Source organism: Oncorhynchus mykiss, chromosome 5 (genome assembly GCF_013265735.2).
Source record: "Oncorhynchus mykiss isolate Arlee chromosome 5, USDA_OmykA_1.1, whole genome shotgun sequence".
Classification (NCBI taxonomy): domain Eukaryota; kingdom Metazoa; phylum Chordata; class Actinopteri; order Salmoniformes; family Salmonidae; genus Oncorhynchus; species Oncorhynchus mykiss.
The window spans coordinates 56,078,536-56,093,188 of NC_048569.1; the positions used below are offsets into that span (position 1 = coordinate 56,078,536).

General features: G+C 44.9%; 1 protein-coding gene across 6 annotated transcripts in view; it reads left to right on the forward strand.

Moving 5' to 3' along the window:
* LOC110524085 (rab GTPase-activating protein 1-like) overlaps positions 1-14,653 on the forward strand; it is a 172,305-nt gene that overhangs the window by 145,559 nt on the left and 12,093 nt on the right. For 4 of the 6 annotated variants that reach the window (XM_036977902.1, XM_036977903.1, XM_036977904.1 and 1 more), the window contains one exon: positions 4,741-4,869. In XM_036977902.1, coding sequence (XP_036833797.1) covers positions 4,741-4,869 — 129 coding nt within the window. Of the gene's footprint in view, positions 1-1,738; positions 3,876-4,740; positions 4,870-7,350; positions 8,679-14,653 lie in introns of those variants that run through there. The other 2 variants (XM_036977905.1, XM_036977906.1) reach the window with 2 other exon arrangements.

Consider the following 14,653-nt stretch of genomic DNA (forward strand, 5'->3'; position numbering starts at 1 on the left):
CCCCCCCTTCCCCCCCCCCCCCCCTCCTGAAACTGGGTCCTGGACTTCCTGATGGGCCGCCCCCAGGTGGTAGAGGTAGGCAACAACACATCTGCCACGCAGATCCTCAACACGAGGGCCCTCAGGGTTGCGTGCTTAGTCCCCTCCTGTACTCCCTGTTCACCCACGACTGCGTGGCCAAGCACGACTCCAACAGAGACCTGGCAGTGTGGTGCCAGGACAACAATCTCTCCCTCAACGTGATCAAAACAAAGGAGCTGATCGTGAACTACTGGAAAAGGGGGCAGAGAATTTCAATATCCTTGATGTCCACATCACCAACAAACTGTTATGGTCCAAGCACACCAAGACAGTGGGCACGACAACACAATTAATCCCCCAGACTATTTATATTGCCCCCCCCCAATGAAACAACAAATCAGGATATTGAATGATGCGCTAAATTGGCTAAATACTATATCGTTAGCAGATCCGTTTATGATGGTATCACTCTACTATCACTCTACTTGTTTTGATGCCCCCACGAGTGTTGGGATAGGAATGGCATTGCCGAGCTATCCGTATCATGCCGGCATCTTAAGGAGGTCACATTGATTTAAATTGGCAGTATTTCACTGAGACTTAGGCCAAGTTGATGCTGCATAATGTTGTTCTAGAAACAAGGAGCATGTCGGGATGCATGGTGCTGCGTTTCTCCTCTGTTTCAACACCGTAGTGCAAGGGCATCGCAAAGAATGATCTCCCCTGTGTATCAGAGTACTGCAAATGCTGTGCTATTTCTGCCGAATGCAGGTTGCCTTTATGTTGACAACAAAAAAACGACACTCAATTGGTTGGACACTGTTCCGTTTTTTTAAGATGGACTATGTAAATGATTTTGGAACGTACAATGGTCTCAATATGAAAACCTTGCAATTAAACCTGCAAATAAAGCTAGAGTGGCTTGTTTGAATTATATATTTTTTTAGCTTGTCATGATTGCACTGCGAATGTGACTTTCCCATGTGATTCCGTTGAATCACTCAGAGGGGAAATGGGTTTCAGTGAGGATAACAGTCAGGTCCACAGAAACCTACTGTATCCTTCTCTTCACACTACATCACACCCCCGGGTGGAAAGGGAAATTAAGAGAGGGAGTGATGGAGAGGTGGATGTCTTTGCTATTAATGATGGCAATAAAAGAGAGCGAGGGAGAGAGTGATAGAGGGAAAAGACATCAGAAGAGAGAGACGGAGATGAAAGAGAAAGTGCTTTGTGCGAAGAAACCATGTCTGACGTGAACTAGCAGCTACTGGGAGGGCTATGGTCATAGCTCCTTCTGTTTGAGCTGATACACTGTCTCTACACAGTCTCTCCTCTGGGATGATACCCCTATTACAGTCTGTTTGATTTTTACAAAGCCTCCGGCAACAACAGAGTAGTGCTTTCATGCCAATAACGTGTGTGTGTGTGTGAGAGATTGTATATGAAAAAGGGAGATACCATGAGGATAGCGATAAAAGTGTATATTTGAGGGCGTAAAGGGGTAAAGGGGTTCCACTGCCTCTTTTCTATTGGTCAGGTATGACGGCATTCTCCCCAATGAGCCCCCCCCCCCCCCCCCCCCCCCCTTCCTCTCTCTCTCTCTCCCCCTCCCTTCCTCTCTCTCTCGCTCTCTCTCCCCCCCTCCCTCTGTGCACTTGCCCTCCCCTGCCTGTCTGCCGTAGTCCATTTGGAGCGTACAGCAGCGGCAGTAGCATCTGTTAGCGGTTAGCCATTAACAGCAGTGCTGAAAAGGGGGAGGCCCCGTTACATTTGTTTTCAGGGATGTCTACCACGAACGCATCAACCCACGGACACCCTCTCTCACTCCCCTTCCCCCCCTGTCCTCCTTCCCTCTCTACTCCCCCTCGTCTTCTAGCACCTCTCCGCCTCAGTGTTTCGGTCACATGCTCCCTGTCTCTCTCCCTCCGTGTTTTGCGCGCATGCTTAGCCGTCCGCCCGCCCAGCCCCAGACCAGACTTCTGCATTGGAGCAGCACGAGCAGCAGGGTTAGCCATTAGCTGTTAGCATTGCAGGCCTTTTAGGTGGTGAGTGCTATAGGAGAGAAGAGGGAGGAGGGAGCACTAGCGTGGTTTGCTTCTCCACCTGCTTCGCCTATCCGTGACCCGACCTGTGGCTCCAGGGGTCCCCTGCGCTCCTGTTAGGCTTTGGACACAGCAAATAGACCCTCCTGTTCTGCAAAGGACCTGGAAAGAAACCTTTACTTTGACCGGAAGGTTTTCTACTCTGGCTGTGTTTTGTTAGGAAAGTCTACTCTGCTGGAGTTCTTAGGGGAAGGAGTCCCTTTTTTTGAAGCCTTGCTGTTTCTGCGAACAGAGGGCAGGGACTGTTTCAGTGCTCCTCTGTGGAAGTGAAGGATTTCCTGAAGAAGAGAGACCCACACAGGCTTGTGTGCCCAGTGTCCTGCTTAAGCTCACTGCCAGAGCCATCCTCTCTCCTCTGCCTCTCCCTAATCTAATGTGATCTCCAGCACCGTGTCTGTTTCCTCTCTGACTCTTGAGTCACTATGAGGACCGTTCAGCTGTGCACAAACGCGGCTCCCAAGACGTCACATTCGGGACGGAAGCAGCTTCTGCCTAAGGCTGTGTGACTGATAGAAACACATTTAAACATAACAAGATTTAGTCTCTTCCTCTGCTTCCGAAGTGTTTTACATCAGAAAAGACTGCTCGGGTGTAAAGGGACAACATCATTTGGAAGGGATTTTTAAAGATGGATTTTTTTTTTTCTGAAGCAAACTCAATCCATCTACTTTGCCTGCTGTGGCCTGTATGTATTTATCGTTACCCCAGGACCGGCGATATAAAAGTACCCCGCTTTCTTTGATGTCTTTTCTCGTTTATGCGAAGTCCTGGGCATAGGGGCTTGGTTGTGAGAGAGGGATTCTCTTCTCTTTGAAGGAGGAGAGTGGAGGATAATAAGTGGAAGACTCATCCCCTGTCGTCAGTTTAAACCGACTAACCGCGTGCCGTCTGTTTTGCTGCTAGGCAACGGCATGCCCATTTTTAGAATTTCTGGGGGAAAAAGCAGTGTGAAACAGGATCGGTATCTATTCAGAACTGTGCCTGTGTAATATTTATTTGGCTAGATCACAGTGATAGCACCCCATATCTACGTTATGCTGGATGCTCTGGTCAGTTGTGAGGCAGGGACTATAGTGTTATCAGGCCTAGTGGCTGTGTCTGCTCTCTGACAGTGGTGCTTACTGAATGGACACGATGAACCCAACAAACTTACTGATTCTCTATGCTGCTCAAACCCGCTGGATCCTCTCTACCTTTTGAAAATAATTATGTTTATGGTCTATTTTTGCAGAGTTTTGTATTATTATTATTGGGGATGACAGTCTATTGAGAGAAGCTCCCATCCAACACGTCGCTGTGTCTCACTGCCTGGAACGATCAACCTGTTATTTTCCCCTAAAGATCACCGCTGTCATTTGTAAAGTTTGCATTGCTAAACAGCCAAAGAAAAAAAAATCTTTGCTGGACTCTGACCTCAAGTTTTTGCCCGGGGTGACTGACCCTGATACGAACTTGTCCGCGGCTACGTCTACGCTTTCGGACTGCACGCTGGAGTCGCCCTGCACCCTGGCCACCCTGGCCCCAGAGCGGGATCCTCCCTCCCCCTCTCGCTCTCCACCCTCCTCTCCCTCCATTTCCCCCACCACCCCACCCTCACCCTCGGTGATGACGCCAGCGGTGCGGAAGGGCAGCTGGGGGGCAGAGGAAGGGGGTTCAGCAGAGGAGAAGGCTGGGGAGACGGACTCTGTCTGTAAGGTGATGGGGCTCCTGGGGATGGGCCACCGCCTCTTTGTTCCCCGACTACTGGCGGTGAGACTGGGACAGGGAGTGAGACAGGATAGGTGGGTGGTGGGTGGGTGGACAATCTTACCCTGCCGAGGGCTACTGCAGGCGTAAACCTTCTTCTCAGTGCAGTTATGTTTCAAAATGCTTTCGTAATGTATTTATATTGTTGAATTGCGTATATTGTTGAATAGCTTGGGCTGTGTGAGTCTAATTTTGGATCATCATTATGACAATGCATCGGAATGCCAACGGGTGGCGCTATTACAGTTATTGCCATCGTAGTCAACCTGTTCTAACTCTCAGTTGGCATGTGACACTAACAGATATGTTGTATCGAAGTAGTATTATTGCAAAATACTACTATTACAGACAGAGTTTGACATTACAGTGGTGTCAAGGGAGCTAAAAATGCGACTTCCACGCTTTCTGTAACAGTCTTGCTCAAATGAGCGCTCTGGTTGAGATTTACTAAGCACTTGTTCTGGGTGCAAAACAAAAAATGCTGCAACATCATACTATACCGTAATGTCTTATTCCTTCTTCAAGGATCCCGAGTGGCGCAGCGGTCTAAGGCACTGCATTTCAGTGCTAGAGGCGTCACTACAGACCCTGGTTCGATTCCAGGTTGTATCACAAGCGGCCGTGATTGGGAGTCCCATAGGGCGGCGCACAATTGGCCCAGCGTCGACCGGGTTAGGGTTTGGCCGGGGTAGGCCGTCATTGTAAATAAAGAATTTGTACTTGACTGACTTGCCTAGTTAACTAAAAAATACCCTCTATAATAGATGGGTGCAAAGTTTGGGCCAAACACCAAGCAGATTTAAAGTAATGGATACTATATATGCCCTGTTCTATTGGCTGAGCTTATCTTCTTGTCTTTTCCCCACAGACGTCTAAGGAAGACTTGCTCCAGGCTGATTTCGAGGGAGCACTGAAGTTCTTCAGGGTCCAGCTGCCGAAGCGCTACCGGGCTGCGGAGAACGCTCGCAGGCTCATGGAACAGGCCTGTAGCATCAAGGTAGGAACAATTTATTCGGTTTTCCGTTCCCCTGCAATGCACACACTGCACCGACCACTGGTCCAAAATTGAGCTCTGCTCAGAAGCTTATGTGTCCGACTGGGCGAAATCCGGTTTTTATTTCCATAGATGTGGAATTGTTCAGCCTAGTTGACTAGGCCAGTCTGACTACTCAGCCAGGTTTGCTATCAGAGCCGAACAGATGACAATTCCTTGTGAACTTTTTTTCCTTTATTGGTCTCTCAATATCTTCTATATCACGGGGCACACCACATCTGTCTGTCTGTGTGTGGTTTTAAATGTAAACTGTACCTTCATCCTCCCACACAGAGAATATAATGAGGTTTCTGGTATTTGGGGAATGTGCTGAGGTCAGGAGGAGGCCCCAGTGGCCCAAGGCTACCTGCCTGCACACAGAGATGACAGGCTCAAGACAACCACACACACAAAACACGCATGCATATTGACGCCACACACACATACATTCACATTCCTTCACACTCTTCACATACACTGCTGCTACTCTGTTTATTATCTATGCATAGTCACTTTTTCCCTACCCGTATCGGTGTACCACCTGTATATATCCTCGTTATTGTTATTTTGTGTTACTATTTTTCCTTTAGTTTATTTGGCAAATGTTTCTTACTTTTTCAAGCTCTACATTGTTGCCTAAGGGCTCGTAAGTAAGCATTTCACGGTAAGGTCTACACCCATTGTATTCGGCGCATGTGACAAGTAAAATGTGATTTTGATTTACGCAGCAGCTCCCGTTAGTGTGTGTGTGCTCGCTTCGCAACTGTGTATAGGTGGCAAACCAGAAGGCAAGGGCATTTATACTCTCACAGGAAGGAAGAAGAGCGAAATGGAAGAGCCAATTCTTTCCATCTCCACCCATCCTGTATATATATCCTCTCTCCTACCCCCCTCTCTCCTGTGTATTTCTAACCACAGGATATCCTGAGTGTAGACACTCTGCATGCGCTATTATGCAATTATTTTGTTGCACAAGCTTATCTCTGAAAGATCCAGGAAGAAAGTGATCTGCCAAATGTTCTGCTTTCAACTAAAATGTTTGAGTGATATTACGTCACCTTCTCACATCCTAGACATCATGTAAAACACACGTACCGCAGGAGGCTGCTGAGAGGAGGACGACTCAAAACGGTGGCTGGAATGGAGTGAATGGTATCAAACGCATGGATACCACGTATTTTGATGAGTTCAGTTACCATTCCATTTATTTCCGTTCCAGCCATTACTATGAGCCCGTTCTCCGACACCGTCATGCGAGTCCAGAGGATGGTTTGAGACAGGCAGGCTCTAGGACCATGAAAGAGAGTCTGGGAGAGAGCTAGAGCAAGAAGGCGGGCCTTAAAATGACAGACATGCACAAGGTGAGCTGGACAGGTGAGTCATCAGGAGTAGGAGAAGGAAATGGAGGACAACTCCTTAATCTCTTTAGTTTTGATTCGGGCCAGACAGTCTGTCTCTGCTCTTTTTCGACCAGCATCAGTGTTTGATTCTGGATGAACTGTGCAACGAGAGACTTTACCTGGCTCGGCCTACTCCTGTGTTCTGTGACTCTGGCTTCCTCACACACACACACACACACACACTGCAAGACTGAAGACACAACGTGAAGCCAGCCTACACTCTGAGCTTGCAAGGCTGTTTGTTTTGGTTAAGCTTCGGCCATTTGAACCAAAGAGGAAGATATCAAATCGACTAGCTGCTCAAAGACATTCTCGACTGTGATTGCGGTGGGCCGTCAAGTCTCTTGGGAGCTAAAACGTGTAATAGGACCCTCTGATTGACTGGCTGTTAGGACTGATCTGGAATCTGCTTCGAAATACAGGGGACTTTCCAAGACTCTGGGGCATGAATGAATTGCCTGATCAAAACGCATCCAGCAAGAGATAATTAACTTACTGTGTGTGTGTGTGTGTGTGTGTGTGTGTGTGTGTGTGTGAGAGAGAGAGAGAGCAGTAGCCCTCATCCTGGGATTTCAATTCCTCCCTTCATTTTACTCTGAAGTGACATTGTGCCTGAGGTGTTTTGACAGAGAAGAGGCTCCAGAATTATCCACTCTATTTTTGCATCTTGTCCTTTTTGAACATGTTTTTTTCCAAACCTATTTCATATTTTTGTGGAACAAAAAAATATTCTGGGGAAGGTGTGTGTGTGTGTCTGTCCTGTGCCCGCGTGTGCGTTCACCGCTCTCAGAAGACAAGCTCATGGAGTGAGTGCGAGAGAGAGAGAGAATTTCATTACAGAATTTGGTGTCGTTAGAAGCACAGTGTCTCCCGGCGACCACAACCGTCATACCCTGTCAACGGAACTGCACTTCATCAAGCTCTGCGTTGAATCAGCTGACACACCTCATTAATATGTCCAAAAAAAGGAAAGCTAGCTTGCCTGTTCACTTTACTTTGTCCTTTCATTTTTTTGTTGATGTCTAAAGCGGATCAACTTGACTGCTAAGCAGCTTAGGAGTCAAGTTGATCACCTGCTAGTTGGGGTGTGAAGCATTCTACAAGTACCAACCCCACAGGATTATGGGGTGGAATTTGAATTTCACAGCCTTAAATACTCCCAAGGACAACGTTGAGGAAACTTCAAGACAGTTCCAGGACAAAAAAGAAGACATAAAAAGGTCTTGAAAGGCCTAGCATTAGAAGTCCTTTCAAACCCGACTCGGGATACCCACTGAAGGCGCTTGATTTGATTGATTAATCTAGTTTCTTCTGCCTGCTTTCAAAATTCCTCTGGGAGAAAGTTTCAGGTTCAGCTGTTTCACCAGTGGAAGAAGTGACAAGAGAGAGGGGAAGAGAAGGAGTGGTTACTCAGAATGCTACTCCCTTGAGAGAAGGAAGGAGGAGAACGTGGACAGTGCCTTTCCACACCAGGGAGATCTCCTGAAAGTTAGCTAGGCAAAGCCCCAGGAGGATCTGAAGTGAACAGTTGGGTCTTGAGGAGCCAGGCTGCAGGGAATGTAGCCTCAACTTTGGAAGTTTTTTTTAAAATTATAGCCACCAAATGAGCTATTTTTTTCTTATTTTTTTCTTCATAATTTCGTTTTTATTTTTCTTCATGTTTTTTTGGAGGACACAAACTCTGTGTGATGTGTGCAGACTGCAGTGGCACTTAACACGTTGAGTCATTGTGGTCGGTCGGGACAGTTCCAACACTTTCTCAGACACATTCGCTAAAACATACAGTTGAATTGTGTGTGTGTAGTTGAGTAGGAGTGCGAATAAACCAGACTATCTTACCAAGACCGAAGGGAGGTGAAAATAATACCCTGAGCGCAACCTGAGAGGAGCGGATCGCAGGACAAACAAATGGAGGAAAGGAAGAAAGAAGGAAGGGAAATAGCAGCCTGGCGGTTCTGAGGAAGAGGGGGGTGAACGAAAGACACACTAGCATCCTCTTAACACGCTTGAGAACACCAAGCGAGAGAAACCGAGAGAGAGACGTGTGTGTTGTTATGCAGGGATCCTCCCTTACTCTCTCCTACCTCACTCCATGCCGCCCTCCTTTAGGGGTGTGGGTTGTACCCTGAGGGACAGTGAAAGAGGCCAGTCACTCCTCAAGCTCTTTGACTGACCTGTTTCCTCTACTGCTCTCCTCCACCCCTCCACTCCTCGCCTTCTTTCCCCCACCTGTGGAGCTGACTACTATCCTGTGTCAAGATGATGGAAGAGATCTCCATCACAGTGGCGTATGATGCCCACGTCATCAACCAGATCTATGAGGAGGATATCCTGGTTAGCCTGGTGGCCCACTCCAAGCCTCGCAAACCTGTGGTAGGTGTAAGTCTAGGTTAAGTCTGAGTCACTCCTCAGTCACTCCTCAGTCCAGGCTACTTCTGCCAGCCTCAACCGTCTTCACTTCTGACTGCACTTTGACTGCCTAAGAACCGCTGAAGGAAACACTGCTTGTTTGTGCAACAGCAAGAACAGTTTATAGCATTTTTCAGCTGGCTTGTAGGATACAGTGTAGATTGTAGTGTGTGTCAGTCAGTCAGTCAAAATCTGGCGCCGGACAAGTGACCTGGAAGGTTTTATTTTATTGGACATTTGAGATATTTCCTGGTCATCCATATGCATTCGGTGCGTAATCCATTAGGGCGTCCACCATCGCAATCAATAAACGGGGGACTATGGCCAAATGAGACACATTTACGTGTCCTTAGAAACAGCCTGTAACAAATGACAAAAACACCTTTCCTTGTGTATCGATGTGTAGCGTATGAAAAACTTTGTAGCCTAATGTTTTGTTGGTTTTTAATTTCCTAAAACATAAATTGTGCACCGCATGGTTCAGCTGTCAGGGATTTGAGCACTAGATGCATCAGGGCATTGCATGCATACAGTATAGGCCTATAGGCTTAGGAGCCCACTGTATGATATTAATATTTTAACAAGTGTATATAAAGTAAGAGAAGCTTAGGGCTAGCCCCAGGGAGAGCGTAATAGAAATATGCCTGTGGCATGCTACGACACCAACATACCTTTCTTTGTATGATAGGCTACTGTGTCTGCTATAGAGAGATAGGCGTACAGGAGGCTAAATAGTAAATTTTCGATGCTAATATTTTTTTGTAAAGCTAACCATTATTTTTTTGTAGATTATAGGAGGAGCTCTGGTAGGCCTAAAACGTTCTTCCTCACCAAGTTCAAATGCGCACAGCCTTTATATCATAGGCCTGCACCACACCAAACCTTCACAAACATTTCTGAACTTTTGGGTAATATCATTGGGGAAATGCAAACATGATATTATATATTGCGGCAGACACAACATTACAGTTGGAACTTAATTTGGCCAAAGAAAATGGCTCAACAGAATGAAACAAAACACTTGTGTGAACTGGTTTAAATATTCCCAAAAATGTTGATTAAGTTATATTGCAGCAATTACCAATCAAGGCTAGTTTCTACCGTATCTAACACATGACAGCGATAGGATGAGGACATTTATTTAACTTAAACTAAATACGGAGCAAACAAAGATCAAACTTAATTTAGCCAATGAAAATGACTCAACAGAATTAATCACACCAGGTTTTGCATATTTAAAGAACTGGTTTAGATTAATAAATAGGCTAACAATGATATACAATAATAATAATAATGATAAAACAAATGTTTCTAAATGCCCCAAAATTTGTAACTGAAAGTTCCAAAATTGCATCCTACCTGAATAGCGAGTTTAACAGTAGCCTGCATTTGTCCGCGCCAATGTTCTTCTCATCTTAATCCATTACAATAGTAAGAATTGTCCATACAAAGGACAACCCCTTTTTAGGCTTTTCACTATAGGCATACTTTCTAACTTTTGTTTTACTTCAATTAAAAAGGCCTCCATTTTCGCAATCAACAGTAGCCAAGGCTCCACTCGCTCTCTCTCTCTTGCCTTAGCAGCCGACGCATGCACGTACAACAGCGCACAAGGAGTGAGAGAATGGTACTGAAGCACAAAATCTGGGTGTATGATAGGTAGCCTTGGACAATTTGGCCAGCTACAATTTTATTTATCGCCTCTTAATTTATTTTATCGGCCAAAAGCCAGAAATGACCAGCTAACGGAAACCCTGGTATGAGTTGATGCACTTGAAATGCAGTTTGCATTGTAATTGTAGATATCCACTGAGTATACAAAACATTAAGAACACCTGCTCTTTCCATGACATAGACTGACCAGGTGAATCCAGGTGAAATCTATGATCCCTTATTGACAGGTTAAAAAAATATTGCTAAGCCTTGAGACAAATGAGACATGGATTGTGTGTGTGCCATTCAGAGAGTGAATTGGCAAGACAAAATATTTAAGTGCCTTTGAATGGGTTATGGTACTAGGTGCCAGGCGCAGCTGGGTTTTTCGCGCTCAACAGTATTCCGTGTGTATAAAGAATGGTACACCACTGAAAGGACATCCAGCCAACTTCCCACAACTGCTGGAAGCATTGGAGTCAACATGGTCCAGCATCCCAGTGGAACCTTCATGCTTGACGAATTGAGGCTGTTTTGAGGGCAAAGGGGGGTGCAACTCAATTTTAGGTGTTCCTAGTGTTTGGTATACTCAGTGTATTTCAGTGGTTCAGTGTGTACTGCTAGTAGTCTTTTCCCTCTCTCCAGTCAGCTAAATTTCAGGATGCTAACCAAATTACAATTGTCAGATTGTTTCAATTACAGAGTTATTTTCGGACTCAAAGGAGACCTTATTCTTCACTCAGCATGTCAAATCAAATTGTATTGGTCACGTACACATGGTTAGCAGATGTTAATGCGAGTGTAGTGAAATGCTTGTGCTTCTAGTTCCGACAATGCAGTAATCTGACAATTCCCCAACAACAAATGTAAAGGGGTGAATGTACATATAAATATATGGATGAGCGATGGCCGAGCGGCATAGGCAAGGTTCAATAGATGGAATGCAATACAGTATATACTTATGAGTAATGTAAGATACAGTGCTTTGCGAAAGTATTCGGCCCCCTTGAACTTTGCGACCTTTTGCCACATTTCAGGCTTCAAACATAAAGATATAAAACTGTATTTTTTTGTGAAGAATCAACAACAAGTGGGACACAATCATGAAGTGGAATGACATTTATTGGATATTTCAAACTTTTTTAACAAATCAAAAACTGAAAAATTGGGCGTGCAAAATTATTCAGCCCCTTTACTTTCAGTGCAGCAAACTCTCTCCAGAAGTTCAGTGAGGATCTCTGAATGATCCAATGTTGACCTAAATGACTAATGACTCGCGGATTCGATCTTGCAACCTTTCGGTTACTAGTCCAACGTTCTAACCTACCTGTCGCCCCCATTAAAGTGGCCAGTGATTGGGTCTTAATGTAGGCAGCAGCCTCTCTGAGTTAGTGATGGCTGTTTAACAGCCTGATGGCCTTCACCACCTGGGGGCGGCCCGCATTGTCTGTCGACCTGTTGCAAACTGAAGTGGGTCTAGGGTGGCCGGTGAGGTGGAGGTGATATGATCCTTGAATAGTCTTTCAAAGCACTTGTTGATGACAGAAGTGAGTGCTACGTGGCGGTAGTCATTTAGTTCAGTTATCTTTGCCTTCATGGGTACAGGAACAATGGTGGCCATCTTGAAGCATGTCGGGACAGCAGACTGGGATAGGGAGCGATTGAATACGTCCGTAAACACACCAGCCAGCTGGTCTGCGGATGGAGCTTGGGATGCTGTTTAAATGTTTTACTCACGTTGGCCACAGAGAAGGGGAGGTGTGCAGTCCTTGTTAGCAGGCCGTGACGGTGGCACTGTATTGTCCTCAAAGCGGGCAAAGAAGGTGTTTAGTTTGTCTGGAAGTGTGACGTCGGTGTCCGTGATGTGGCTGATTTTATTTTTGTACTCCGTGATTTCCTGTAGACCCTGCCACATACGTCTTGTGTCTGAGCCGTTGAATTGTGATAAACACATGTATGAACACGTGCATATCTTTGTTCTTGTGTGTTTGTCTGGTCATCGAATTCAAACACAACCCAGTTTTCCTGACTTGGCTGTTTTTGAATCCTAAGCTAGTGCAGTGACAGTCATTTTGATATTCAAATGTTTTCAGCCAGGAAAGGCACCATTATGCAACAGTTAGCCTATTTGCCACAGTGCACACAGTCTGTCAGGCTTATAGCAGAGAATAATACTGTGCTCGGCTCAGATGAAGAGCATGTGTTTCACATCGGCTCGGGTCAGTTCATCAACTAAAATCCAAAGCGAGGGTGATTTTTACAATTATCTGAATGGAATTTCAATGCGTTTGAAATGGTTGGAATTGGAATTTACCCCATCTCTGATGTGTCAATGAATGTGCATGCCGTGTCTTGGTGTACATATGAGGATTAGTGCGCCCTGAAACATCCACACACTGTGTATACTGTGAGGGTATAGTTTTGGACAGGAAAATAACATTGGTCTGTAATCTCTAACTGTTGTGTGCCTACAGGTTCCAGCTCTGTCCTGGTAAGGAGTGGCTCTAGAACAATGCTTGTACGTAGTTTAGGCTATCTCTGGAGAGCTGAGCCTCTCATGAACTCTGGCCTATTTTGTCAGTGGTTCAAGGTTAGCTTACCCTTAGGTTGTGTCCCTATGGGCCCTTATCAAAAGTAGTGCACTACATAAGGAATATGGTGCCATTGACCCAGCCCTAGTTTATTTTGGTTCTCATTGCGCTACATAGCCCCAGCTGCCACCAATAGGGTCTGGTTCCAGCAGATGCTTTCTCACGCCACAGAAGCTGTGAGACATACAAGAAGAGACAGGGTGTCAAATGGTGCAAGAGAGGATGGTGTGTTACCACCACCAACCGCATGGGTGGTGAAATTGCATTTAGAATTAGAAGTTATTAGCTAGCGACTAGTTAGTAGCACAGACAAAGAGGGTTAGTTATCAGTGTCTTTGCTAGTAGTACTAGCCACTAGCTGCTACCTACAGTACCTTCAGAAAGTATTCACACCCCTTGACTTTTTCCACATTTTGTTGTTACTTACAGAATTTTAAATGGATTCGATCGAGATTTTGTGTGACTGATCTACACACACTACCCCATAATGTCAACGTGGAGTTAGGTTTTTAGGAATGTTTAGAAATCAAAAAATGAAAAGCTGAAATGTCTTGAGTCAACAACTATTTTGTATTGGCAAGCCTAAATCATTGAAAATGTGCTTAACAAGTCACATAAGTTGCATGTACTCACTCTGTGTGCAATTAATAGTATTTAACATGATTTTTAGATGACTACATCGTCGATGTACCCCACACATACAATTATTTGTAATGTCTAGCTGTGAATTTCAAGCACAGACTCAACCACAAAGACAGGTTATCCAATGCCTTGCAATGAAGGGCAGCTATTGGTAGATGGGTAAAAAAATTTTTTTTTAAAGCAGACGCTGAATATCCCTTTTGAGAATGGTGCTGTTATTAAATACACTTTGGACGGTGTACAAATATGCCCAGTTACTACAAAGATACAGGAACCCTTCCTAACCGCTCAGGGATTTCACCATGAGGCCAATGGTGACTTTAAAACAGTTTAATTTATGTGATCGGCGATAACTGAGGATGGATCAACAACATTGTACTCCACAATACTAACATAAATGACAGAGTGAAAAGAAGGAAGTCTGTACGTAATACAAATATTCCAAAGCATGCATCCTGTTGCAATAAGGCACTAAAGTAATACTGCAAAACATTGGCAAATAAATGAACTTTTTGTCTTCAATACAAAACATTATATTTGGGGCAAACACAACACATCACTGAGTACCACTCTTCGTGTTTTCAAGCATTATGGTGGCTGCATCATGTTATGGGTATGCTTGTCATCAGCAAGGAACAGGCAGTGTTTATTATAAATGAAACCGGATAGAGCTAAGCACAGGCAAAATCCCAGAGGAAAACTTTGTTCAGTCTGCTTCCCAACAGAGTCTGGGAGACAAATTCACCTTTCAGCAGGACAGAAAACACAAGGCCAAATATGTGATGGAGTTGCTTACCAAGACTACATTGAATGTTTCCCAAGTGGCCTAGTTACTGTCTTGAAAATAGATGTCAAGACTTGAAAATGGCTGTCTAGCAATGATCAACAACCAATATTGTACAATCCAGGTGTGCAAAGCTCTTAGAGACTTACCAAGAAAGGCTCACAGCTGTAATCACTGCCAAAGTTGATTCATAACATGTATTGAATATTGAATATTTATCTAATTAAGATACATTTTTATTTTCTATACATTTAAAATACATTTTTAGA